The 25,775-nt window shown below is 48.3% G+C and overlaps 3 protein-coding genes across 8 annotated transcripts in view; 2 read left to right on the top strand and 1 right to left on the bottom strand.

The window, feature by feature from the left end:
• LMTK2 (lemur tyrosine kinase 2) overlaps positions 1–19,395 on the top strand; it is a 115,520-nt gene extending 96,125 nt beyond the window's left edge. For both annotated transcript variants that reach the window (XM_036897061.2, XM_036897060.2), the window contains exons 10-14: positions 2,112–2,261; positions 3,488–6,440; positions 14,086–14,218; positions 14,454–14,696; positions 15,675–19,395. In XM_036897061.2, coding sequence (XP_036752956.2) covers positions 2,112–2,261; positions 3,488–6,440; positions 14,086–14,218; positions 14,454–14,696; positions 15,675–15,703 — 3,508 coding nt within the window. In that variant the 3' untranslated portion in view covers positions 15,704–19,395. The remainder of the gene's footprint in view (positions 1–2,111; positions 2,262–3,487; positions 6,441–14,085; positions 14,219–14,453; positions 14,697–15,674) is intronic.
• A 1,002-nt stretch (positions 19,396–20,397) lies between these two features.
• Positions 20,398–24,291, top strand: BHLHA15 (basic helix-loop-helix family member a15). The gene is made up of 2 exons (XM_036897058.2): positions 20,398–20,529; positions 21,184–24,291. Exon 2 carries the CDS (start codon positions 21,237–21,239, stop codon positions 21,783–21,785), a length of 549 nt encoding a protein of 182 aa, XP_036752953.2. The 5' UTR covers positions 20,398–20,529; positions 21,184–21,236; the 3' UTR covers positions 21,786–24,291.
• Positions 24,288–25,775, bottom strand: part of TECPR1 (tectonin beta-propeller repeat containing 1) — a 26,346-nt gene continuing 24,858 nt past the window's right edge. For all 5 annotated transcript variants that reach the window (XM_057487370.1, XM_057487371.1, XM_057487372.1 and 2 more), the window contains one exon: positions 24,288–25,733. In XM_057487370.1, the coding sequence (XP_057343353.1) occupies positions 25,572–25,733 (162 nt within the window). In that variant the 3' untranslated portion in view covers positions 24,288–25,571. The remainder of the gene's footprint in view (positions 25,734–25,775) is intronic.

Here is a 25,775-nt window from a genome sequence, read left to right as displayed (position 1 = left end):
CAGATGCCCCAGGTCAAAGTTGGTTTTAGTGTTCTACTTAGTTCTCAGAGTCCTAGTTTTCTGTCCTGTTAATTTCTCTGCTATCTTATTTACTCTTTGATTCCTTTAAGAAGATTTGCTTTTTCTGCTTCATCTGTATTTTTACTATTCTTAGCAAGGTGACTGACCTGAAAACAGACAGAGCCTGTTTGAGGAGTCTGGTGGCAGGGCTGGCAGTGCTCACACTCCCTGTGCCGGGGCTGCACGAGAGGGACTTCTCTCACAGAGCTTGCTGGAAGAGGGGGAAGAACTACACGACGTTCTTCTTCCCAGAAGAAAGAGGCCAGTAGTGCCTAAGGAGGCAAGAGCCAGTGTGTGGTGAAGAGTTGGCTAGACAGGAATGAGAGGCAATGATGATAGCGATTCTCTGGGAAGAAACTGGATGGGGCAGAACTGGGAGCTCGGGCAGGCATGGACTGCAGTGGGGAGACATGTCTCATCTTCCTGTGTGGCCTGTCCGAGGGGATAAGAAAGGACCATGTTTGAAGTGGTGGGGCGGGGAGCTGGGAAAGCCCATACTTTGCGTTCTCTCAAGAATGAGGCAGGTGGGGGCTGGAAGGGGGTAGTCTTTGGATTGGGCCTTACTGGAGAGAGAGAGGGGGAGTTAGATCAAGGACCTGGAGAAGTCGAGCCGGCTCGAGTTGTATGGCTGAGGCCGAGCAAAGCCTGGCGGTGCTGATGCTCGCTTTGCCACCCGTCATATAAACCACCTTTTAGGTCGTCAGAACTCCATTTGAATTTATTTTTTTTGGTTAAATGTAACTTGCTAAAGTGGTTGACAGTGTCTTAAACTTATTTTGTATCCAAAACAGACTTGTACCCATAGCAGTTCTGTGCCAGGGAGAAAGTACTTCTTACATCTTGAATTGGCTTGGTAAATTGGGGTCATTTTATTTCCTTTGATAGAAATGATCTCTCAACTTAGATACTGAATATCCTGATTTTTCTCACTGATGCTTGAGATAAGCATGAGAGAATTTAACTCATAAGTTACATTGTACTATACAATGTCAAATAATAAGCTTATTCAGTACAGTTTATTATTCAAATAAACATTCTGGTGGGTATTGATCAAAGTCACATAAATGTCTCATCAATCAAAGTTACATAAATGTTTCATCAATACCCAAACCTGGCTAGATATCAAAATCAATAGGGAACATTCAAAAAATACAAATTCTTTTTTAAAAATAGTTTGCCACACCTGTGTCCATCAACTAAAAGTTGGGGGTGAGTAGATACCACCATGTTAGTTTAAAGCTTCCCAGATGGGAACTGTTGGAGTAAGTAGGAGACTGTCATACACAGCAGAACGGCAGTAAATAGTGGGAGAGAGGTACAGGGACCACATAGAGATGGTGAGGAAGAAGTATTCATCTGACTTCAGCAGCAGAGGCTGTTCCCATGGGAACAGAGAGTGAGTGAGACAGGTACAGAAGTGGGGTGTTCCTGCCCATGGTAATGGCCACTTACCTGGAAGCAGTGAGAGGCTCAGGCAGGTGGCCTCTTGTGGTACACAAATAGCTAGCAGAGGTAAGGGAGGGAAGACCCTTCATAATAGCAACAGAACCCAAACTCTTAGAAGTAACTACAAGAAAAGTAGTTTTCCCTGGGTCCAACAAGGAAGAGATCGCTTGTTCTTCTAATGATTTAGTAGTTTCTGGTGTTTACTGTTGTGAATGGGATTTTTTTTCCTACCAAAAAAACTCAGAACTAAGGATATTTGTTTTGTATCTAACCATTTTGCTGAACTCTTAAATCATTCTAATGATCTTTCAAATAATGTACATTTCCAAGTTGGCAGTCACTAGCTCCTCCCTATGATTATGCCTGTTTTTTCTGTTTCATATTTTTTTGCATTGGCCAGAACTTCTAGAATTTTCAGTTGAAAATAGGAGGCATTCTTGTTATGGTCCATGTTTTAATGGAAATGCCTCTTTTTTTAATCATGTTAAAGAGCCATCAGTACACACCAAATCCTTAAAGTTACTAATAACTACAAAGAAAAACATAGGTGTTAAAAATCTGACATCTAAAGGGAGAGAGAAATAACCATTTTCTTTTTCCCACAGGTCCCTGGGTGTGACCCTTTGGGAGCTATTTGATAATGCTGCTCAGCCTTATTCCAACCTTTCCAATTTAGATGTTCTCAATCAGGTCATTCGAGAGAGAGACACAAAACTCCCAAAGCCTCAGCTGGAGCAGCCTTATTCTGATAGATGGTGAGTAGCTTCCTGCTATGGTTTGTTATCTACAAAAAGGTAAGGAAACATTGTTTCCTTAAGTGTTAGTTGTGTATTCCCTATTTTTAAACAATAAGTGGTATTTATTGGCATTTGTATGTAATTCATGACTGATTTTAGAATTAGAATTAACATCTATTTTTAAAATATAATGTTATTTTTGAAAAATGGGTAGAACAAATGGGAATTTATGTATTACATGCAATAAGAAAAGATGTGAAGTCTGAACTAATTAGAAAAGTCAGTATTAAGGGTGTTCCCTATTGTGGAATTGTTTGAAAATGAGGCTATTTACATAAGTGATACCTAATTTGTGAGAAGAGCAGATGAATGATAATATTTAAAATGACAGTTGAAACTGATACACATAATGTATATTGACATTCGCAAAACAGATTCAAGTCTTAGGAGTCTTCAGACCAGTGCTTAACTCTATTTCCAATTAGGATCAGGGTCACATCTCTCCAGACTTCTTGTCTGCAACACAACCCACATGCCCAGCTGGTGTGCATTTAGGCATTGCTCAGCTGTCTTAAGTTACCAGAGCTGTTTCACCCAGAGTAACTTGACATATACTCTGTACTTGATGTATACTTGTAATACTTTGAAGTTATCTTTGTCTTCCCTTCCACTCATGGCTACAGTTTAAGAGGGTGGCTGTATCCAGCCAACCCTTTGAAGAGCCAGCTCCTGGTTGCTGCCTACTTTGGACCCCATGTGCTACTCTTTTCCCTCCACTTTCAGCTCTTATGATCTGTGGAAACCATGTGCTGCATGAGATCGCAGTGTCTCTTTTTATGGGGAGAATAGGTCAGAGATTAGCTGTAACTGTTTATCTATGAGTTCTCACAAGGTGAGTAAATCCAAAAACATAGGACAACTGCATTCTTCACTACGCAGAATATGGTGGCGCTTGTTTTAAGGGAAGAGCATGTTAAAACTATTTCTAAATTCAGCAGGTAAGTCACTGGATAAACACCAGAAAAACAAATGACAAGGCAGAGGGACTGCAGTGACACACTATGAAATGTCCTGAGAACACAGAAACTCAGGGGGCCCAGTTTTCTCCATTTCCTTTTTCTCCATGACCTTGCCATGAGCTGTACTCCTGTGGTCAGTGTAGAAATTTTTGAGGTGCTGAGTTGGCTTAGGGATTTTAAAACAATTTATTGTCAGTCCGTTGATACCTCTCGTGTGTCGCTCAGGTATGAAGTTTTACAGTTCTGCTGGCTGTCACCAGACAAGAGACCAGCGGCTGAAGACGTGCATAGACTGCTCACCTACCTGCGGATGCAAAGCCAGAGGGACTCGGAGGTCGACTTTGAACAACAGTGGAACGCTCTTAAACCCAATGCCGATAGCAGAGATGCTTCGAACAATGCTGCCTTCCCAATCCTCGACCACTTTGCCAGGGATCGGCTTGGTCGCGAGATGGAGGAAGTCCTCACTGTGACTGAAACCAGCCAGGGCCTGAGCTTTGAGTATGTCTGGGAGGCAGCCAAGCATGACCATTTCGACGAGCACAGTAGGGGCCACCCGGACGATGCCTTGTCCTACACAAGCATCTTCTTTCCAGTTGAAGTTTTTGAGAGTTCGCTTTCGGATCCTGGGCCCGGGAAGCAAGATGACAGTGGCCTGGATGTCACCCGGAGGGCACCTGGGGTGGTTCCCGTTTTTGACGCCCACAACCTTTCTGTTGGAAGCGACTATTACATCCAGTTAGAAGAAAAAAGTGGTAGCAACTTGGAGCTTGCTTGCCCCCCTGCGCTGCTCACAACTGAAGTGGGTAATCCAGAACGGATAAGTGGGGAGGTGCCCCAGTGTCTGACACTCAGGAGCCTGGAATTTGAGGAGTCCAGTGCAGACGAGGATTTCTTCCCAGGCAGTGCAGACCCCAAAGACCCCAGCATACCCGAGGACGCACATGCCGCCAGGGGCCCTGAGAGCCCTTTCAATGATATATTTAGTGATCTTGACAAAGCAGAGGATTTGCCCTGTCATCAAAAAATATTTGACTTAATGGAACTGAATGGTGTTCAAACTGATTTTAAACCAGCCTCGTTAAGTTCAAGTTTAGGTGACCCCAAAGAGTCAGCAACAGTGTGCCACTTTGAGAGAGAAAAGCCCCATATGCTTTTTGACAGTGAGCCTCTTTGCATATCAGAAAACCTTATACACCAAGATAATTTTAATCCTCTGAATGTCCAAGAATTGACAGAAAACTTTTTATTTCTTCAAGAGAGAAACCTACTAACAGATTCATTGTCTAGCAAAGAACATATAAGTGATCTTCAAACAGAACTTAAAAATGCTGGTTTTACTGAAACTGTATTAGAAACTCCACGTAAAAACTTTTTAGACACTGAGCTTAAGATTGCTGAAGATAAACTAGACTTCCCTTTATTGCAGGAAAGTATAAGCGCAAAGGGTAAAGATACGGGTGCTGTGCTCAAGGGTGACACTTTGAACATCTCATTGCCGTCTTCCCCAGAAGTGCAGGTACCTCCTACCTCACTCAAAACAGAAGGAACACCTTGCAACGTACCTCCAGATATGTTCCCAAAGCAGGGAGAAATCAAATGCACATGTATAGATGTCAGTATCCATGAAGACTCTCTCTGCCAAGAAATAAATCCAGACTCTGTGACTATCTCAGTTGAACCTCCCTTGACTGCTACCAAAATGCATAAGATTAGTGATGGGTCCAGTGACTTGACCCACCAAAGTGAGGAGGCCTTGAAACTAACCCAAACTGACTCAGTTGTTGTTGATGACATTTTTGCCAGTAAAGTGAGTATAGGTAATAGGCTTCCAGAATTTAGGCAGAACTTAGGGAATCAGCTGCTTTCAGAAGACCATCATAGTAACAGTCTGCTGGAGAAAAACCTGGAGGCCGTGGAGACTTTGAATCAGTTGAGTTATAAAGATGCTTCAAAAGAGACAGGCTTGGCATCCACCCTTTCCTCAGACTCTACCAGTCAAGACAGCCTTTTAGAAGACAGTTTGTCAACACCCATTCCAATTTCAGAGCAGTCTGTGGAGACCCCGGACTCTCTGGATTCAGTGGACGCCCATGAAGTCTTACTGGGCTCTTTAGGCTCCCGCACTCCTCAGAAGCTCCTGCCCCCTGATAAACCCGCAGACAGTGGCTACGAAACAGAGAATTTGGAGTCCCCTGAATGGACTCTGCACCCTGCTCCTGATGGCACCTCAGCCTCAGACGCGGCCACAGAGGGTGATGGCGGGCACGACGGTTTGCTTCGCAACCCTGTCATCGTCATCTCAGATGCAGCTGATGGGCACAGAGGTGCAGAAGTGACCTCACAGACTTCTGCATCTGGCTCCCAGAACTCATACCGAGACTCTGCCTACTTCTCAGATAATGATTCTGAGCCTGATAAGAAGTCTGAGGGGGTCCCAGGGTCCTCAGCATCAGCCTTGGTTCTGCTAACAGATCAGCCCCTACCTGAGCCAGTCACCCCAGAACAAAGTTCTAGTGCCATGGAGAGTTGCCTGGAAACCAAAAATAGCCAGCTAGATCAAAGTTGTCTGCCTGCTTCACAAAATTCCAGTCACCTAGAATCGGGGGAAATGTCAGAACCAGCACCGCCTGACTTTTCCAAGCAGACGCATCATCCTGCAGGCAAGGCCAGTGGTCCCTTGAGTCTGTTGAACTCAGAGCTGAGCAGCGGTGATGACTGTGAGGCACAAGAGGAGCAGTCCTGCAAGCTCGCCTCCACTGGAACCAACACCAACGAGCTCCTTGCCTTTGCAAACTCCACCCTCTGCCCTGGCAGCCCATCCGAGGGCCCCAAGTTGAAGGAGCCAGATATCGAAGGCAAATACCTGGGGAAACTCGGCATGTCGGGGATGCTCGACCCCTCCGAGGATGGAATTGATGCGGATGAGGAGGATGAAAACAGTGATGACTCTGATGAGGACCTGCGGGCTTTCAACCTGCACAGCCTCAGCTCCGAGTCGGAGGATGACACTGAGCACCCCGTCCCCGTGATCCTCAGCAATGAGGACGGCCGGCACTTACGGAGCCTATTGAAACCCTCAGCTGCTGTCCCCATTGATCAGCTACCAGATGACTGGAAAAAGGAAAAGAAGGCGGTAACGTTTTTTGACGATGTCACAGTCTACTTGTTTGACCAGGTATATGTAACCTCCAAATTGTCATATGAGAGAACTCCAGCGTGTATTAGGAAATGGAGTATGCTCTGCTTTTCTGGCTGCCGTTTTGAGACCACAGATTGTTTTGTGATTACTCAAAAATAGGAATTTGGGGTCAGCTACAGTTACAGTTCCAGAAATACACAGAAATGTCATTTGCCCAAGGAACTCCTGTTATGGGAAGGAGGCATGGGTGCCCTCCCTGGGTCTCCTGGCAGAGCCTACTGAAATTAGTTCCCCTTCCCAGACCAGGTTTCTCTAACCTGGCCATTGGCAGTTTATCCAGTGCTCCGGTGCAAGCTGGAGCAGTCCCTGTACATCGGGGCAGGTAGGAGGGCCTCTGGCCTAGGAGCCCCCAGCCCTGCTCAGACTTTGGGTTCTTTAAAAATGAAGCTGCCTGTAATTCAAGTGGTCTTTGTTGTTTTTTGTTTTTATTTTAAATGTTCTTTGTTGACTAGTCTTTGTAGCCCTTGAGTTTGCTTCTTGAATCAGCTGGATGATGAGGGAAGCCCAGTCAGATGCGCCTGAACCGGATCTTGCCACGTCCCAGAAGGTGCAGGAGTCCAAAGCAGTGTTTTACTGCTGCCTGCCCTGCCTCCCTTGTGCTCGCCCCTGGGACCCAGACCTTGGTACCTCATCCTCTTGTCCATGTCATGCCTCCTGGGCCCTGCCCTCCAGACTCTGCCTCCAGCCTGTCGGGCCCTGGGTGCTGTGTCACCCTCTCTCCCTTGGGTCTGGGCCTTTTTTCAGTGCAGTACTTTCTTTTTTTTTTTTTTTCCTTTTTTTCTTTTTGAGATAATACTTTTATTTTCTCTGGATAAATACCCAGAAGTGGAATTGCTGGGTCATGTGTTAGTTCTATGTTTAATTTTTTTTTTTTTTTTTGTGAGGGCATCTCTCATATTTATTGATCAAATGGTTGTTAACAACAATGAGATTCTGTATAGGGGGGTCAATGCTCAATGCACAATCATTAATCCACCCCAAGCCTAATTTTCGTCAGTCTCCAATCTTCTGCAGCTTAATGAACAAGTTCTTACATGGAGAACAAATTCTTACATAGTGAATAAGTTACATGGTGAACATTACAAGGGCAGTCATCACAGAAGCTTTCGATTTTGCTCATGCATTATGAACTATAAACAGTTCAAATATGAATATTCATTTGATTTTTATACTTGATTTATATGTGGATACCACATTTCTCTCTTTATTATTATTATTTTTAATAAAATGCTGAAGTGGTAGGTAGATACGAGATAAAGGTAGAAAACATAGTTTAGTGTTGTAAGAGAGCAAATGTAGATGATCAGGTGTGTGCCTGTAGACTATGTGTTAATCCAAGCTAGACACGGGCAATAAAACATCCACGTATGCAGAAGATTTCTCTCAGAACAGGGGGGGGAGGTTCTAAGCCTCACCTCTGCTGCTCCCCATTTTCTCACCTGATGGCCCCCCTGCGACTGTGCCTGTCTTAGGTTGTTCCTCCCTTGAGGAATCTTACCCGTCTCTGGCTAACCAGTCATCTTCCAGGGCCATACAGGGAAATGTTAAGTTGGTAAGTGAGAGAGAAGCCTTATTGTTTGAAAAGGTTAGCTTTTTACTTCTTTGCATATTTATGCCCTGTGGCTTCTATGCCCAGCATTTGTCTTGAGGTGTCTTTACCACTTGGAAGAATTATGATACTCGGTAAATTTGATATGAGGCACGAATTCTATTTAAGGGTTGTAATTAGGAAGGAAGAAGAAAAGCTATAGAAGTAGCAGGCGGAAGAAAACATGGGAAGATTGATTATTTCTTTGACATATCTTCTTGTAGAGTAACTTCAGCATGTATAGGTTTTAAAATACTAATTAAATTGTGCACACACATTAACATAATAGGAGTACAGTTACGTAACCAAAGCATACCTGTAATTACCAGCCATCTCCAGTGAAACCAAGAAAACCAGTTAGGCACCTTAGGCATTTGTGAAAACTCATCTATGATATGGTGGATATTGTCCAACTGAACTTGAACAGTCTGAGAGAATTCAGATAAATTAAAACAACCCATTCCTGGGGACTGTTCACATGCCTTATGTTCTTTTAACAGTAAATAGTCAGTGCAGTACTTTATTACATGTTGTTCCTCTGTGTTCTGTTTTTATGGTGTTGCTCAAAAAATCATTAAACCAACGCATTTGAACTACGGCATAGGTGGGGGGAGGGGAGGGGAGGTAGGGGGTTAAAAAGGAAAACAGACTCCTGAACTTAACCCCACCTTACCAAATCTGCAAGCGAGGCCAGGGTTCACACACATCCCAGCTTAATATTGGAGCTAAGGGAGCCTAGGAGGCCCTTTTCTATTGAGAGTAGAAGAGAAAAGGGATCACGTGGCTCCACGGTTTGTGTTTTGTTATGGGAACATCCCGATTCAGGTATCTCTCCACCTTCTCTGTGACCTTGAATTGCAGTGCATTTCACCACTGATGAGGGCAGTCCATAGGTGTTCTGTGTCTTTTGAGCAGTGGGGGTGGGGGGCTAGAGAGGATGTTTGGGGGCCTCCTGGGAGCAGTGACATGGGCACAAATCCAGCAGGAAGCAGTGTGTGGAGGAAGGCCCCAGGCTGTGGGCAGGCGGGCTGGCTCCTGTGGAAGTCTCCACGGGGGCTGTGATGTTTTGCTGGCCTCCGAAGACAGCAGGATTGCAGATCAAGACTCAGGGTGTGTTAGTTATAGGGATAAAGGTACAGAAATCAAGTGTGTAAGACATGCTTAATATATGTGAGATTTGAGAAGGGGGTTAGCGTAACAGAAAAAGGAGAGTGGATGAAGGCCAAAATAAATCCTGAAAATCTTCCTTGTGATGCCCAGTTTTCTTACGTGTCCCATGCACTTTTCCTTGGTGCAACACCTACCAACTGTTTCAGACTGACTGATAGATGGTTGATAGATTTTCTCCTGCTCTTACTTTGCAGCTTACTGAGCTGGTTTTAAAGTGAACAACATGGGTTTCTGCACAGATCCAGTTATACATGGATTTTTTCCAATAAATATATTGGAAAAATTCTTACCAGGAAGATTATTTTTTTAGCTTAAAGAATTGGAAAACCAAACTTTTCTGTAATTCCTACTGATTAAAACACACACATGCACAAAACCAGGAACTAAGCAGTGAAGACTCATTTCTCCACACCCGTCCCTGATCTGCTTTCTATCACTGTAGTTTTGTCTTTTCTGGAATTCATGTAAGTGGTAGAGTCCCACAGAATGTAGTCTTACATGTCTGAAGTCTCACTCAGTATGTTGCTTATGAGGTGCATCCATATTTCATGTTTTCATTACCGTATACCATTCCACTGTGTAGATGTGTTGCATCTTGTTCATCAGTTAGCCAGCATTTACACAAGTTGTTTTTATTATTTTTTATTTAATTTTTAAAATTAAGATATAGTACCGTTGACCCCTCTTTGGTATGCCATCCTATAAATTTAACATCTGTATAGCCACCCCCGCAATGATGACATAGAGCAGCTCTGTCACCGCAGAAAAGGCCGTGTACTTCCTCCTCATTCCACCCCCGTCACCTCTGGTCCCCAGCCACACTGGTGTGCTCTGAGCCACTTTTTTTGTTGTTGAGAATGTCATGTCAATGGACTCATATAGAAATGTAACTTTTTTTGTGTTAACCTTGTATACTGCTATACTCATTAGTTTTGGGAGTTTGGGGGATTTTTCTTTTTTCCTATTATGATTTTCTACACAATCATGTTGTCTGCAAATAAGGAAAGGCTTATTCATTTCCTCTCTGTATGCCTCTTTATTTCTTTTTCTTACCTCATTACACTAGCTAGGACTTCCAGTGCAGTGTTGAATAGGAATGATTGAAAGTAGACGTCTGGCTTTGAACCTGATGTTATGAAAAAAGCATTAAGTCTTTGACCACTGATTATGATGTAGGTTTTTTGTAGGTGCTGTTGTTTATCAAGTCGTGAACTTTTTCTTCTGTTCTCAGTTTGAGAGAGTTTTTTACCCTAAATGGATGTTGAATTTTGTCAGATGCGTTTTTATGCATCAGTTGATAGGATCATATGGTTCTTCTGTTAATATGGTAGGTTACATTGATTGATTTTCAAATACTGAATCATCCTTGCCTTCCTGGAATAAAGCCCGCTGGGTTAAGAGGTTTTATTCTTGTTATATGTTGTTGGATTTGATTTGTTGATACGTTGTTGAGGTTGTGTCTGTATTCATGATGTACATTGATCTGTAACTTTGAGGGTGTTTCTTTGTTTGGTTGATTTGGGCTTTTTTTTGGTCTTGATGCTATATTTAGTTTTGGAATCGAGATAATGCTGGTCTCATAAACCAAGTTGAGAAGTATATTCTCCTCTTCCTGAAAGAGGTTAATAGATTTATTAATCTTTTTTGAAGAATTGCTTTTGATTTCATGGAGTTTTTTTTTTTTCTTTACCATGTTCTTTTCTATTTGACTTCTGCTGTTTTTTTCATCTCTTCCCTTTTTGGTTTGGATTTATTTTGCTCTTTTTCTGGACTCTTCAGGTAGAATTTTAGGGTTTGAGACTTTTTTCTAATACTAGCATACAGTACTATAAATTTTCCTCTGTGTATTACTTTAGCTGCATCTCACAGATTTTAATGTATTGCATTTTCATTCAGTTCAAAATATTTTCTAATTTTCCTTGAGACTTCCTCATTGACCCATGGACTTTTTTTTAATGTTTAATTTCCAAGGGTTGGATATTTTCTTGTATCTTTCTCATATGATTTCTAGTCTAATTCAGTTATTGTCAGAGAAAATATTTTGTGTGGTTTCATTCAATTCCTTTAAATTTGTTAAGATTTGTTTTAGAGCCAGAATATGGTCTTTCTTGGTTGAATATTCCGTGTGAACCTGAAAAAATGTGTATTCTGCTTTTGGTAGGTGGATTGCTCTATAACTCCATAGATCTAATTGGTTGATGGAGTTCAGTTCTGTATCACTGCTGATTTTTCTGTCTGTTTGTTCTGTCTATTGCTAGAGTATTGCTAGAAGTGAAGTCTCCAGCTGTAATTGGGGATTTGTCTCTTTCTCTCTTCATTTCTGTCAGTTTTTTATTTATCTGTTTTGCAGCTGTTGTTAGCTGCTTGTACGCTTAAGATTTATCATATCTTCATGGTGACCTAACCTTTTTATCATTCTGTAATGTCCTCTATTCCTTTGTCTGGTATTCATATAGCTACTTCAGCTTTCTTTTGATTAATATGTGCATAATGTGTCTTTTTCTTATACCTTTAATCTGCCTATATCATTATATTTGACATTAGTTTATTGTGGATAGCATGCATTTGGGGCAGTTTTCAACTGTATCCTGAAAATTTCTTCCTTCTGGTGGTATTAAGCCACTTTTAATAAAATTATTCATGTTTGGACTTAGGTGTACCATTTTTTTCATTGTTTATGTTTGTTTCTCTGGTTATTTCTCCCTCTTTCCTGCCTTTTTTTGAGTAAGTTGAATATGAATATTTTTTAATATTGCCTTTTAGTTTATCTGTTGTATTTTTTTCTTTTTGTATCTTCTCTTTATGTAGTTTTTGTAGTAGTTCTTGGATTACAATATATTTGCTTTTCACAGTCTACTTAGAATCAGTATTTTACCATTTCAAGTGGACTATAGAGACCTTACTACCATATAGGCCTTTAACCTCCCCAAAGTCCTTGTCTTGAATTGTCTGATGTGTTCCATACGCATACATTGCAGACCCTGCGAGACAGTGCTGTTTTGCTTTTAATCATCAAACATATATAAGAAACTTAAGAGGAGATGAACAGGGTTGGACTTTCCCAGATAGTACTACTGATGTTCATTTTTCATTTTTGATGATCTGTGTTTGCAAAGGAGTTTTTGTTTTGTTTAAAAACAGAACTACAGACAAATTATCTTAGTTTTTCTCAATCGGTGAATGCCTGTATTTCACAGTAACTCCTTAAGAATATTTTCTCTGACTATGGATTCTGAGTTGGCAGCTCTTTTCTTTCAATATTATCTCTGGCTGCCTTCATATATTTTTATCTTTAGTTTTCAGCATGAAATTCTTTGTGTTTTTCCCATTTAAAGATTGTTGAGCATCTTGAATTTATAGTTTTATGTCTTTCATCAAATTTGAGATTTTCAGCCATTATTTCTTCAGATACTTTTTTCACCACACTCCATCCCCTCTCCTTCAAGGAGTCTGGTGTTAGGCCTTGGATGTTGTCCCACCAATCTGAAGCTCTGTTCCGTTTTTTTTGCTTCCAGTGTTTGTTTTCACTGATGTTCAGTGTGGATCATGTCTATCAATCCACTTGAAATTCACTTACTCTTTACTCTGTCATCTCCACTGTACTATTGAATCCATTCAGTTTTTAAATTTTGCTTATTATATTTCTATCCAAAATTTGTATTTTATTACTCTTTTTATCATATGTTCTTTTGCTGAGACTTTTCTGTATTTCCAGTCATTCGAGAATGTCTGCCTGTGTAGAAATGTTTTTATAATAGTCTGTCAGATGATTCTAACATCGGCATTGGCATCTGTTGATTTGTCTTTTCCTCTACGAATTGAGGTTTTCCTGATTCTTTGTATGCTAAGTGGTTTGGGATTGTATCCTAGGCTACAGGATTTTGTGTCTTGTTTGGATTCTGCAGATGGTGATGTTTTTGTTTGGTAGGCATTGACCCAGTTGGGTGCAGGGTGCAAGTGGCAGCCAGCCTCCTGTGGGTTGGGGTTCTTCTTCCGGAGCCTTTGCTGTGCTGTTTAAATCTGTGCATGTGCAGCCAGAAGCCAGACTGGACTTGGGCAGTGGTTCCCCCGCAGGCCAGGTCCAAAAGCTTTAGTGTGCTGCTGATGGTCAGATTTACCATGCGTAGCTCGAAGGTAAGATGGGAGCCATAAATGATGTCCCAAGTTCCTACCTCTCCATGGTGCCCCTAGTACTTCCCGATGTCATGGACTCCCCTTTCCAGTCCTCTGGCTGGAAGGCTGGGACTTTGGTTGCCACACTGCACCTCATACTTCCTACAGCTCTGCTGTGAGAGGACAGGGAGGAAAAAAGGCAGAGGGGCTTCTCTGCACACACTTGGAGTCCCAGCTCCGCCAGGAGGAGAGGAAGCTCACCTTCCTCAGAACTGTAGGCTGGGGAGTGAGAGGACAGAGGGAGAAAAAGAAAAACACCTGGAATTTTCTCCCCTCTCTGAGCATCGGAAGACCCCCTTCCTGTAGCCAGAACCAAAGGGTTTCTGGAGCTCTGCCTGTCCGCACCCAGTGTCCGTGTTGAGTCCAGGCCAGGAGCTGTGGTGCGGGGAAGAGTGGGGGGCGGGTTGACTGCTGGTCTGGTACGTTTTGAATTCCCATGTTCTTCCCCAGCCTGTCTGCTATGACTTACTTCTCAGAGGCCTCAAATAGCTGCTCTGTGCATTCAGCCCAGGTTTTTAAGCTGTGTTTGGTGGGAAGGACAGGACTGTGTGTTCCCTGGGGCCGGAACATACCTGTGTCCAGATGTTTACTTCCTAGCTGAAGAGTCAGGGGGACTGCCAGACTGCAATGCCTACCAGTGGGGCCTGGGAGCAGGCTCTGGCTGACTGGAATTTCTGCTTGGCTTTTCAGGAGACCCCCACCAAAGAGTTGGGGCACTGTGGAGGTGAAGCACGTGGCCCCGAATTGAGCAGCCCAGCACCATTGTCAGGTTCTCCATACCTGAGCAGATGCATAAATTCTGAAAGTTCAACTGATGAAGAAGGTGGGTTTGAACAGAAATTAAAACACAGTGCATTGGGAATAATGTAAACTTGTTTGAGAATAACTTCACACATTGCTTTAAACAACCTTCTTACCACAAATAGGGAAAAACCCCATCTGTTGGGCCCTTAGTCGGTTTGCTGGCCTACAGAGTACGCCTTTGATTTGCTCTCTCCTCTCCACTCTTTATTGTGAGATGGTAAAAGAAGAACTATTTTTTAATTCTGTGCTTTTAGGTGGAGGCTTTGAGTGGGATGATGACTTCTCCCCAGACCCCTTTATGTCAAAGACAACAAGTAACCTTCTTAGTTCCAAACCTTCTCTTCAAACGTCAAAATACTTTTCTCCGCCACCGCCGCCCCGGAGTGCAGAGCAGAACTGGCCTCATGCGTCGCCGTATTCCAGATTCTCCATCTCTCCTGCCAACATTGCCAGCTTTTCTCTCACACACCTAACCGACTCGGACATCGAGCAAGGAGGTGAGGGGAGCGTGCGCTAGGGGTGGGTGTCAGCCTGGGAGACCTTCCCCACTGGACTTGATGGCCTTTTGCTCCGATGCTTTCCTGGTATTTGCCGAGTAGATTATAAAAAACCCTTCCTAAATCTTGCGCAGCCTTGGAGCCACATCCCCCTCTTGAATGCCCCGTCACTACTTGCGGCATCCCCTCTGTGCCCCTGCTGGGCTGGGTGGCCCAGGTGGAGGCAGGAGCAGGCAGCGTGGTGGCGCAGCTCCCAGGCATGCGGAACTGCCCTGGGTGTGTGCCACCTTCTCTTCTCCTCCTCCTACTGCTGCTAGCCCCTACCCCCGTCTCTACTTGTGTCCCCAGAGAGAAGCGGCTCTTCGGGAAGCTTCCGCTCTTACAAACACTTGGCCCGTCGTTTTGGGATGGAGCCTGAATGTGCTTTGGCTCTTCCCCGGGAACTATTGATTTTGCCATTAAGTCTTGGTCCTGCATTGATAGCTGAAGGCTTGGGTGGGGCTAATGGCCAGGGCACATTCGGAGTAGTAGTGCCTGAACATACAGACCCTTTTTTATCCCCATAACTCTATTGGAAGGTAAATGCTAATAAGCACATTTTTTATTTGAAGTTTGCAGATCAAACAATAACCATGAACTACAAAGAGCTTTTATTTGTGTTTGTGCTGCGTTGAATTGTGCTGATTAGATAACGTCCATTACCTAAGGATCTGCCGGGCGGCAGATGTGTGGAGTCCGGCCGATTGTTTTCCCTGCCCTCGGCCGTGACATTGAACCAGCGTGTGAGCTGAGCAGATGTTGGCAAGAGCCTGGCAGGTGCCGCTGTTACCGGAAGAAAGCGGGCAGCCTGGGCAGGTGGTGCAGAGCTGCACTCCAGCTTCGGTTCCTTTTTCGGTAGCACAGCCAGATGCTGCCCAAGCTATTTTTATCTGTGGCGATCACTTAAAAAACCCAGCTTTGCTTGCTCTCTCCTCACAGGAAGCAGCGAAGATGGAGAAAAAGATTAGGTAGATGCTGACACCCTTTTGGGTTTTAGGCGGCCCCCGCCAGGGCGACATTCCTGTGCTGCCAGCCGAGCAATGACATCTGCTCACATCTGCTGAAAGGAGACTGGGAGAAAGACTTGGGAGGCAAAAGGGGAGCCGGGCTGGCTCCGTGCCTGCGGAAGCCTGGCGGGAGGCCACTCGCAGCTGTGCCTGCTCACCCACTGGGGTGCTCACGCTCAGTCATCCTGCGGGAGCACAGCTCCTGCTCTGGTGTGTGGGGAACTGTAGGCTCTGGGTTGTTGCTGGTTTCTATGACGGGTGTTCTCTGCGTCCTCACCTGTGCATACCGTCTGCACAGGGGGCCCGGAGGACGCATGAGCAGAATGGGCACCGTGAGCCATATTTATTTATTTTTAAGAAATCACTAATTGCTTTCTGTAATTGCACTGTGGATAAATGTTCTAAGAGTCCCTGATATTGTACAGAATCTTAAATTATTCAAGGAAAATAAGGCAGGTCAAGCTGGTGCTATCCACTAGTTTGATTTTTTTCTGTTTTACAGTTTGTTTGCTCTGCATGGTACTTGTAAAGCTTAACTATTTTGAATGTTACGCTGTCTTTAGATTGTTGAAATTGTACATATGGTACTCTTTGGTAAATGATAAATGATTCTGAATGTTAGTGTTTTATGTTCTTATAGAAAATATTTTTGATGAGTCCAAAAAGACGGCTGCTAATTGAATGAAACACATTGTTGTCTCTTCTCTGTAGCGCAGGTTCCTTGCAGCACATGAGGCACCTCTGAGGAGCTGAAGGGTCTTGCAGACCCTCTGTGTGACTCTCCCACCCTGCCTCCCAGTTTTTTTAAACCCTTCTGGTAAAAATATCCAGGTGGTACATCCTCAAAATTCAGATGCGTGTTAGAGTGTCGGGGTCCCCAGCTCCTCTCCCAGGGTAGCCGAGGTCTACTAATCTGCAAAGCAGCATGTGGCCCCCAGGCCCCTTCCCCTCAAAACCGGCTCTTCTGCTTGTGGCTTCTGTGTGGCTGCCGTGGCCTCTGTGGTCTTGTAACTCCTTCCTTCAGGGATGCGGAGAACTCTGAGGAAGGGGCTACTCTGTGGAGCATGCTGGTTGCTGGGGATGGTTTGAGTTCTTTTCTGTCTGTACACTTCAGGTGTTTATAGCTTCTCAGTGACCTCCGGAACTGAGTACTCCCCTCCAAACCACTCCGAGCCACATCTGGGTGTGGCCAGTCTCTGTAAGCGAGGAGAAAACACTACGTCCGCAGTTGGAGAAGGGACCAAGGACAATGGTGGAGCCTTGCAGCCAGCATGTTCTCTGGTCAGGACCATGGGTGGCCCTGCATGGCCATCGCACCCCAGGGCCGCCCTGGGGCTCATCTGCACTGACCCTTCCCTTCTGCATTAAGCACCAAATTCTCCCTTTGCCTTGAAAGGGATGGGGTGTGTCCAGTTGCCCTCCGCATGGTGGCAGAAATTGCGTGTTTGTGATAAAAAGTTGACCTCAACCTGTAGCCCTCGAGTTCTGCTTTGACCACAAAGTTTCCAGGGGCTGGAGCAACACATGCTAAGGGTGTCCCGGCACATCCGTCATAAAGCCGTGTGTATCGGGCTGGGGCCTTGGGGCTGTGGGGACACATGCTGGCCCTTCCCCAAATGTTCTCCAGTGCTGATAGGCTCTCCCAACTCCAGCATGACACGGGCCAGGCTGGGGCTCGCAGCAGAGCCACGGGAACTTGGTGCTAGTGCAAGATGCAGATGCGTGTACTGGCCGGGGTTTACACAGTAGACTGTGGCCTCTGCCATCAGCCCTGGCAGTCTCTGCTACCTTTCTACACTAGCAATAACTTTCCCAGGCAAGAAAATTCCAAATGGAGAAAGAGCCCCCTTGCCCTCCACTCAGTGTGGGCAGGGAGACCCGGGGAGGGCGCCTCACAATGTGCTCCCTGAGCAGCAGACCCAGTGGGGCATTTGTTGGGAGTGATTTTGCCAAAACTGTTGTAACTCCGATTTTCTCGCTGTGGAGACTTCCTGAATTTTCTGAATTTTTACATGTAACTACCAGTCTTGGTTGAGAGAGAAAGGAGAGGCAATTATGCTAGTTTTTTTAAATTACAGGCTCAAGGAGTTCAGATTGAATGATTAAAGTCAAGCAGATCCATAGAATAGTCTTTTTACACAGTCAGCCTGGGATACATCTATTTTGGGACTATACATTTTTCACTATGATTAAGGAGATTTTAACAACATGATTCCTATTTTAATTTATGTCTATATCACTCACATAATTAATTGCCAAACGAAGCCTTTTATACATTGAATCAGGGGTGGGTTGGAGTAGTAGATCTTACTGTGATGGTGCATGGTAGGGAAGATTTTATATTTGTAATAAACATGTGAGTCAACATGTTCTTTAGAAATCTCGAGCAATACACAGGGAATAAATTTTGGAGATTAAAATTTTCAGCCCATTCTTGAAGCATCAAGCATGTGCTTTGTTGTTCAATAAAGTTTTTTTTCCTGAGTTAGTTACCTGTAGTGGATTTTCAAACTGTACATGTTCTAATAAGTTAATACGATGAAGTAGTAAATCAGTAGGGATGAGGTTTAAAATGCCTGGTTCACAGTGATATTTTCTGGCCGCCTTTGGAATCTCTCAGAGTTTAATTAGTGTTACTTTGGTGGCATTTACGTGTTTTAAATCCTATAATAAAAACAACCTAACCTTCATTTTTTTCCTAACTAGATGTTAATTTGTGTTATCAAATGACCCTTCATAAGCCAGAAAGAGAAATTTTTAAAAAGTGCTCCCCAAATCCTGCTGAAGCCTACACTGTGCATCTGGGTGAGAAGCTCAACGAAGCTGAATTAAAAACAGAGCATTCCTTCTGTTTTTAAATGTACGGGTGATTGTTTCTATAGAAGTGGGTTTATCTAAGGAAAGTCTTTGTACATCTTGCCCTAAAACACCTTTCAAATCCTCTTCCTTTGATGAGTATTTTCCATAGGGTATTTGTAGGCTTACTGACTGTCTGCATGTCTGTTCTAAGGGCCCGGGGCAAGGGAGGCATCTCTACTTTTCCACTACTCAGCCAGTCATCTGAAAATTCCAGGAGTGAACCAAGCGTTGGGCTTCAAACATTGGGCTTCAGTTAGAGGCGAAGCTTCAAGTATGAGCCTTATGAGAAATAGCCTTAAAATAAGAATGAGGTACAGTACAGTTACTTCAGATTTAAATTTCAAAAACAATAATCCTAAGCAGTAATGGGGTTGACTCAAGTTTAGCTATTGAGAAAGATGATTCTCTTTTTCGTATGTAAGTAAATTCTTAATTGACAGTATTGACTTACCAACAACCTGTTATTTGAATGGTTTGAACATGTTTGAGGTTCAAGTTCGCACAGACATAGAGAAATCTTAGTAACAGACCCATGTGTGTGTGTGTCCACTGTTAAATTCTGTCCGCAAATGACCCACGGGGCAGTCACACCTGTGAGGTTTCCCTGTTACTCTTAAAACAGTTGTAAGAGGTTCATGGCAATATAACAGTTAATGAACTTTCAGTTTAAATTGTGTACATTTTTAAACTGTAAGATTTTTATTGTATATTGATGCATAGTGTGATTCAATAAATTGCTTGTAATTTAAAAACTATTTAATATTCAAAATAAATAGTTATATATTTATAAACTCTGTTGCTGCATTTATTCTGTGTTGTTTCCACTGTGCAAGGCCCAGGTGGGTGGTTCACTCACTGCCCCAGTTGCTGTAGAGGTTGGATGCCCCTTACATGACAGCTGAATGAATCCACCCCATCCTGAGAACAGGAAGATTCCTATAATCACTAGAAAACTAAACTTGTATGCAGTGTCTGTGCTGCCTCAAAGTATATGATCTGAAGCCTTTGCACTGAATAATTTCAGAAGCAGTTTAATTTCTGAGGGCCAGCCTCTAAGGAGCCCTAAGTCAAGAGGCTAATGAGCTCAAGCCAGCCTATGCCCCGAGGGGACCTGGTCCCAGTCACCCCGCAACATTCTCGGGGCCACAGCTCCCAAGAGCACGGTGGCAGCCTCCTACCCAGACACGCCAGGCCCCAGCTCAGGTCACTCCGACTCCGGAGATCCGAGACCCCCACCCCCATTTCAGGAACGCCCAGGACACGCAGCTAGTGACAGGGTGTGAGGAGGACAGCCCTGCCCCTGGTCCTACGGAACCCAGGTGAGTGGGAGTCCAGGCTACGTGCGGTCCCGGAGCCCTGAGCCAGTTGCTTTTGACACCCTTTAATGTGCAAGAGGAAACAGGCGTGGGGCGATTAAGTAAAGCAGGTGTGAAGGCAGCCTGTTTCCGAGCCCAAGCTGCTCACCTCCCGCCCGCCAGAGACCCGCAGCGCGCGGCTGAGTAGGCGCTCCGCGGGCCAGGGCACCGCTCGCTCGCACCTGGCGGGGACCCCCAAGCCGGCTGCCGCGGGTCCACCGGGAATGTGGGCTCGAGGGGCCTGGGCTCCCGCCCTTCAGGGATGTGTCCGCTGCCCGTCTGATAAGCTAGACTTATTGCAAAACATTTCCATGAATTCCGATTCGGTCTCGGTGCTGAGCCGTCGTCCCAAGGCCCGGCACGGCGGCCAGGGAGCCCGGCCCGCGGAGCGGCGGAGGCCTCGGCTCAGCTGCCGAGGGGACACCGCCCGCCCGCAGGTGTCCCCGCCCCGCCCCCGCGCGCGCCCCGCCCCGCGGCTTATTTACATGCGGCCGCGGCCCCGCCCGGGCGGCTAAAGCAACGTGTCCTTGTCCCCTGTGGGCAGCCCCGGCGCGTGCGGCCGCGGATCCCCAGGTAACTAGGGTGGGGGGCCGCGGGGAGAGGGCCGAGGGGCAGGACCGGGTGAGGTCAGGGGGTAAACCTGGTGCGGGTGGGGGCTATCCACGTGGTGGGACTGGGGGCCGCTGCGGGTTCTGGCCACTGTCGACCTCTGACCGCCGACAGCTTCCTGTGTCCACAGTGGTTCTGGCCCCAGTGTTGTCCCTGCATGTGTGACGTCCAGGGGGTCAGGACGGTCACTGTGGCAGGATCCGGTGCCTGTCCGTGAGGCCAAAGGAGGCAGCCTCAAGCAGAGGGCCCACCTGAGCCAGGATAGAGCTGCATCTCTGGGGGGGTCTGAGCAAAAGGTCAAAGGCCCCCTAAGCTCAGGACACTCAGGGATCAGTGAGGGTCATGGGGCCAGAGAGGTCCGGTGGGGGGGGTCACTGCATGTCACCAGGTGGAGGGGGACACCAAATCATAAGAGGTTTGAGGGGTCAGTGTGAAGTCAAACGGTAATGGGTGCAGTCAGCTCAGGGGTCCACGTGTGCATGGGATCACTGTGCATGGAGAGGTCAGCTGCCCCTGAGCAGTGAAGAGGTTGCACAGACAGCTGCCCCGAGTGTCCACTGGCAGTCCTGAGGGCCACAGTCTGAGTGACCACGGGGTGGCCTGTGTTCTGGATTTCAGCTCCAAGGGCCTCCCCTCAGAGCCCCTAGCCCTGGGACCACCAGTCTGGAGCCATGAAGACCAAGAACCGGCCCCCCAGGCGCCGGGTGCCACCACAGGACACAGCTGCCAGCCCAGGGGAGCAGACCCCCGACCGTCCCCAGCTGGGCTCAGGGCCGGAGCCGCCCAAGGGTCTGCGGAGCAGGATGGCGCGGGGGCAGGGCGCGCGGGCCGAGGGCGGGCGCCGGCGGCAGGGCAGCCGGCGGGAAAGCACCGTCCAGCGGCGGCTGGAGAGCAACGAGCGCGAGCGGCAGCGCATGCACAAGCTGAACAACGCCTTCCAGGCGCTGCGCGAGGCCATCCCGCACGTGCGGGCCGACAGGAAGCTCTCCAAGATCGAGACACTCACGCTGGCCAAGAACTACATCAAGTCGCTGACCGCCACCATCCTGGCCATGTCCAGCGGCCGCCTGCCAGGCCTGGACGGGCCGGGCCCCAAGCTCTACCAGCACTACCAGCAGCAGCAGGCAGCTGGGGCTGCACTCGGAGCCACCGAGGCCCAGCCCGAGGGCCACCTGCAGAAGTACTCCACGCAGATCCACAGCTTCCGGGAGGGCTCCTAGCGCCCAGCCCCGGGGTCAGCAGCGGCCTGGCCCGCTCATCACGGCCCTGGGCCCTCCATGCCGACAGCCCCAGATGGGTGGGGACACCTTATGTGGACGTAGCCAGGGGTGGTTGCACTTTCCCTGAACACTCAGCCGCCTGCCTGGAGCATGTCCTGGACCCTGGGGTCCAGTCTAGGCCCTGGCTCTGGGCAGCGTGAGGCCCCAACCTCTGCAGAGGGCCCAGGACCCACTCTGATTGACCAGGCAGGAGCAGACGGGCCTTCAGATTCTCTTCACTCCTAACTCCCTCCGGAGGCAAGGGACATTCCAGGAAAAGGTTTCTTTGGTAAGTTTCCCCGGGTACGCTGAGGCCCAGACCCGGGAAGGGACCTCCTTCAACCTGCGTCGTAGCCACCTCGCTCCAGGTAAACTGAGGCACGGAGCAAGCCAAGCCTGCGGCCATCTCGGGGTGGCTGAGTCTAGATGACTGAAAAATCTTGTTCAGCATCTGTCAGATAGAAACCCTGATCAGATTACCTCAGATGAATTCTAAAGGGACCTTGGGGGGAAGAGAGGCCGGGATCTTCCCCTTCCAGCTCCGGGTGGGGGCTCCTGACCTCAGAGGGCCTGGGCCTGGCGCCAAGGGGGTGGGGGCCAGGGCAGGGCTGGGCGGGGAGGGGCTGCCGGGCCCTGGCCCCCAGGATGGGCCCATCCCCATGCCTCCCTCAGGGTTCCACCCAGGTGTGCTGCTCTGTCGCATTGGTCACTGATACACCTGGACATACAACTGGCAAATGGCGGTCTGACAGGGCTGTAGGGTGTTCTTAGGTCTTGGCTGGAGTGGGCGGCCCTGAAGGACGGAGCCAGGGCTGCAGGAGCTCCCCTCCCCCACGCTGCTGCTTCTGGAGGCGCAGCAGGGCGCTTGGCAGGTACCCTGCACCAGCCCGGCTTCCTGCTGTGAGGTTCCTGCCCTGCTGGCTCCGACAGGCTTGGCGACTTTCTCTCAATCCCCCCTGGCATCTCCCCTGCCGTGTCCCTCTGCCCACAGCCAGTATGGGGAGGGGACAGGGCCCTTGGCAGCCTCAGGCAGGAACCCGAGTGACAGCGACTGAGGTGAGAGTGGAATTGGCCTGGCAGGCGGGGCCAGTGCCCTGACCGAGAGCTGTCCCAGGAGCCCTCCGGGGCCAGGCCCCTCCTGGGGCCGAGGGTGGGGGCCGAGCCAGGCTGGGAGCAGGTTGCCACAGCCGAGGGCCCCCGCCCCACGTGTGGCCTACCTCCCAGGCCAGGGTATCCCAGCTCCAGCCACTAGATGTGCCGCTGGGCTCAGGGTCAGCCTTGGTTGTCAGGTAGCAAGGGGCACCCCTCAGAATGGCCAGGAGCTGCTTCAGTCCAATCTTTCCAGGTCAGACACTGCCTGGACCCTCCCCAGGTCCCAAAGCCAGGTCCTGTGGAAGGTGGGCCCAGGAGGCCTGGTCTGGTCCAGGCCCCATCCTCCTAGCTGCCTTTGAACACGGGTCAGGTGGGGACCCCAGGCACTCATGGCCTGTCCCTCAGGGACAGCCTCTCAGGAAGGCCAGGGGTTAGGACAATCCATCAGGAGGAGGGCCACTCCAAGCCAGGGACAGTGGGGCCCACATGTCTCCTGCTGCGGGTGGCCTGCCGGCCGGGACACAACCATACAAACCTGGGGACTGTTGTTTGGGCCAAGCCAAGGCCAGAGCAGAGCTCCATGCACCCCTGAGCTTGCTGAACCAACCCACAAACTGAGCCAAAAGCTGCAGGAGGGGTGCCCAGCACGTTGTCTTGAGAACCATGCCTCATGACCAGGGGCAGCAGGAGGGCCTGGGGGCCACCACCTAGCAGGAGTGGCCTTCAGGGCTCTTTCGGTCCCAAACTGGCACCTGCATGCCCTCTGCTTCTCAGAGGGTGACCTGGGCCCAGAGGTCCAGACCCTCTTCATCTGAGGCAGGTGGGCAGCTGCACACCCCTGCGGGCGCATTGCAGGGGAGCCTTAAAGGTCCCAGCCAAGTTTCAGCGTGTTAAATATGGGGGTGGGAGGTGAGGGGACAGGTCTGGTGACGGGCTGCTGAGGCCTGCTGCCATCCCTCGACCCTCGTCTCAGACCCCTCTGTCCTCCAAGGCGTCCTATGTCAGAGATGCACTCTCTGGGCCCTGGTTGCCTGGGACACACCTGCCTGCAGACCAGACCTGAGTGAGCTCTGGACACAGATTCCCACAGACTTGAGCTGAGAAACCAGACCTGGGCTTCTTCTGTCTGGGAAAACCTACCAGGAACTGGGTGCCCAGCCCAGCTGTAATTGTGAATAATAATTGTCTTAAATGACCCAAATTTGCTTTTAGTTTTCCTCACGGCCCCTTCAAAGCACGAATGAAACCAATGCCTTGTCACAAAGCAAAAATTACAGATTCCAGGATGGTCGCTACTTTTGCCCCAGGAGCTGGAAAGCATGGGGGAGTGTGCATTTTAATCATAATGTAGCAATAAAACATAGCAAGCCATTTACACTCTGGTGTAGGTTTTCATTGAGTAAAGCAGCCAAGGAATGAGATGGTTTGATGGCGCTGAGCAGGTCAACAGCTGGTGCTCAGCAAAGGGAGGGCCAGGTGACGCCAGCTACAGACAGTGAGTCCCAGCAGAGTGACAGGTGGCTGCCCCTTCAGAGAACCTTGAGGACAAGGTGTGAACTGACAGGAGAGCATCACCCCAGCCACTGTCCTGGTCACCGCCCGAAGACACAAATGCACAGACCACTGGCTCCCTCAAATGCCCGCCAGAGGAGATGCCCCAAGAGATGTCAGCCTCTGGGCAATAAACTCCACACAGTGAAACAGATTCAGCACACAGCCGGCCCTCCTGGCAGGGATGTGGGGAAGCTGGGTCCGTCTGCTGTACCTCTGAACGAGCAGAGACGGACATGGGCCCTGATGACCTCCTGGGTGATGGTTGTGGGATGCAGACCTCGGACTTCCCCACACGGGGCCAGAACCGGAGAAAAAGCTGCTGAGCAGCTGCCCTCAGGGGGTGCTTTCACCCTGGCCCTGTGGGCAGGGCTCTGGCTCCCAGGGGTGGACGGCTTCAGGGCTGCAGCCTGCATGCCCCACGACAACCCCAAAACTTGGTCAGACATGAGACGCCCCCACCCCCCATGCCCGTTGAAGGAAGGGCCGGTGACTCTGCAACGGGCCAGCTTCCCCCAGCCACTGGGCAGCCTGTCTGCCCACTGCAGGAGCGCCGTGCCCCCCAGGGGAGGGTAATGTCCCTCCCCTGCATGTACCTGCCCCTTAGCCTTTGAGATTAAACCCTATTTGTGAGTCCTGCTCTGAGAAATTATCACAGCATGGGGCAAAGTGGCCTTGATCCTTGAGGCTACCTTTCTTTGTGGGGCAGGACTCCAATGCTGTGTAGTGAAGCTAAGGGTTCAGGGGGCTCGCATGGGCTCTGTGTCCCTGGGGGCAGCATCCTGGAAGACTGCAGGCCCCAGGCTCCCGTCCTTGAAGGCGGAGGGCTGAGGGAAGGGACCCCACACCCCACGACCTCCTGGTAGACGGCCCATATGCAGGATTGTCCATAAAGCTGCACATTTCTGGGCTGCTCCACCTCTGAGGTGGCTGGGACCTCAAGCCAGCTTCCCTCTCTAGTCTTGAGTCTTGGCCTGGCCCACAGCACTCCCAGGCCCCACACACAGAACGGCTCATGACACAACGACAGGAAGGCTCACGGATCAACCTTGCTCCTTCAAACCGGACACCACGCTTGCTTCCAGGTGAGAGGAGGCCTCAGCTTCAGCAGGAGACCGGGCCACGGGCCTCTTGCAGGGCACCAGCCACTCTCGAGGGCCAGGTAGGGAGGCCCTGCTTCCCACTCGGCCCAACGGCTGTCTCCTGGGACATGCTCCTGGGGGCTCTGGTGGCATTGGCCCGGACAGAGATGTGATCCCAGCCCCCCTGGAGGAAGAGAGCCAGCGTCACTGGGCTGCTGGGGGCCAC

Source organism: Manis pentadactyla, chromosome 10, assembly GCF_030020395.1.
Source record: "Manis pentadactyla isolate mManPen7 chromosome 10, mManPen7.hap1, whole genome shotgun sequence".
NCBI classification, from domain to species: Eukaryota; Metazoa; Chordata; class Mammalia; order Pholidota; family Manidae; genus Manis; species Manis pentadactyla.
Note: the sequence above shows the minus strand (reverse complement) of the source record. Positions and strands in the feature narration are given on the sequence as shown.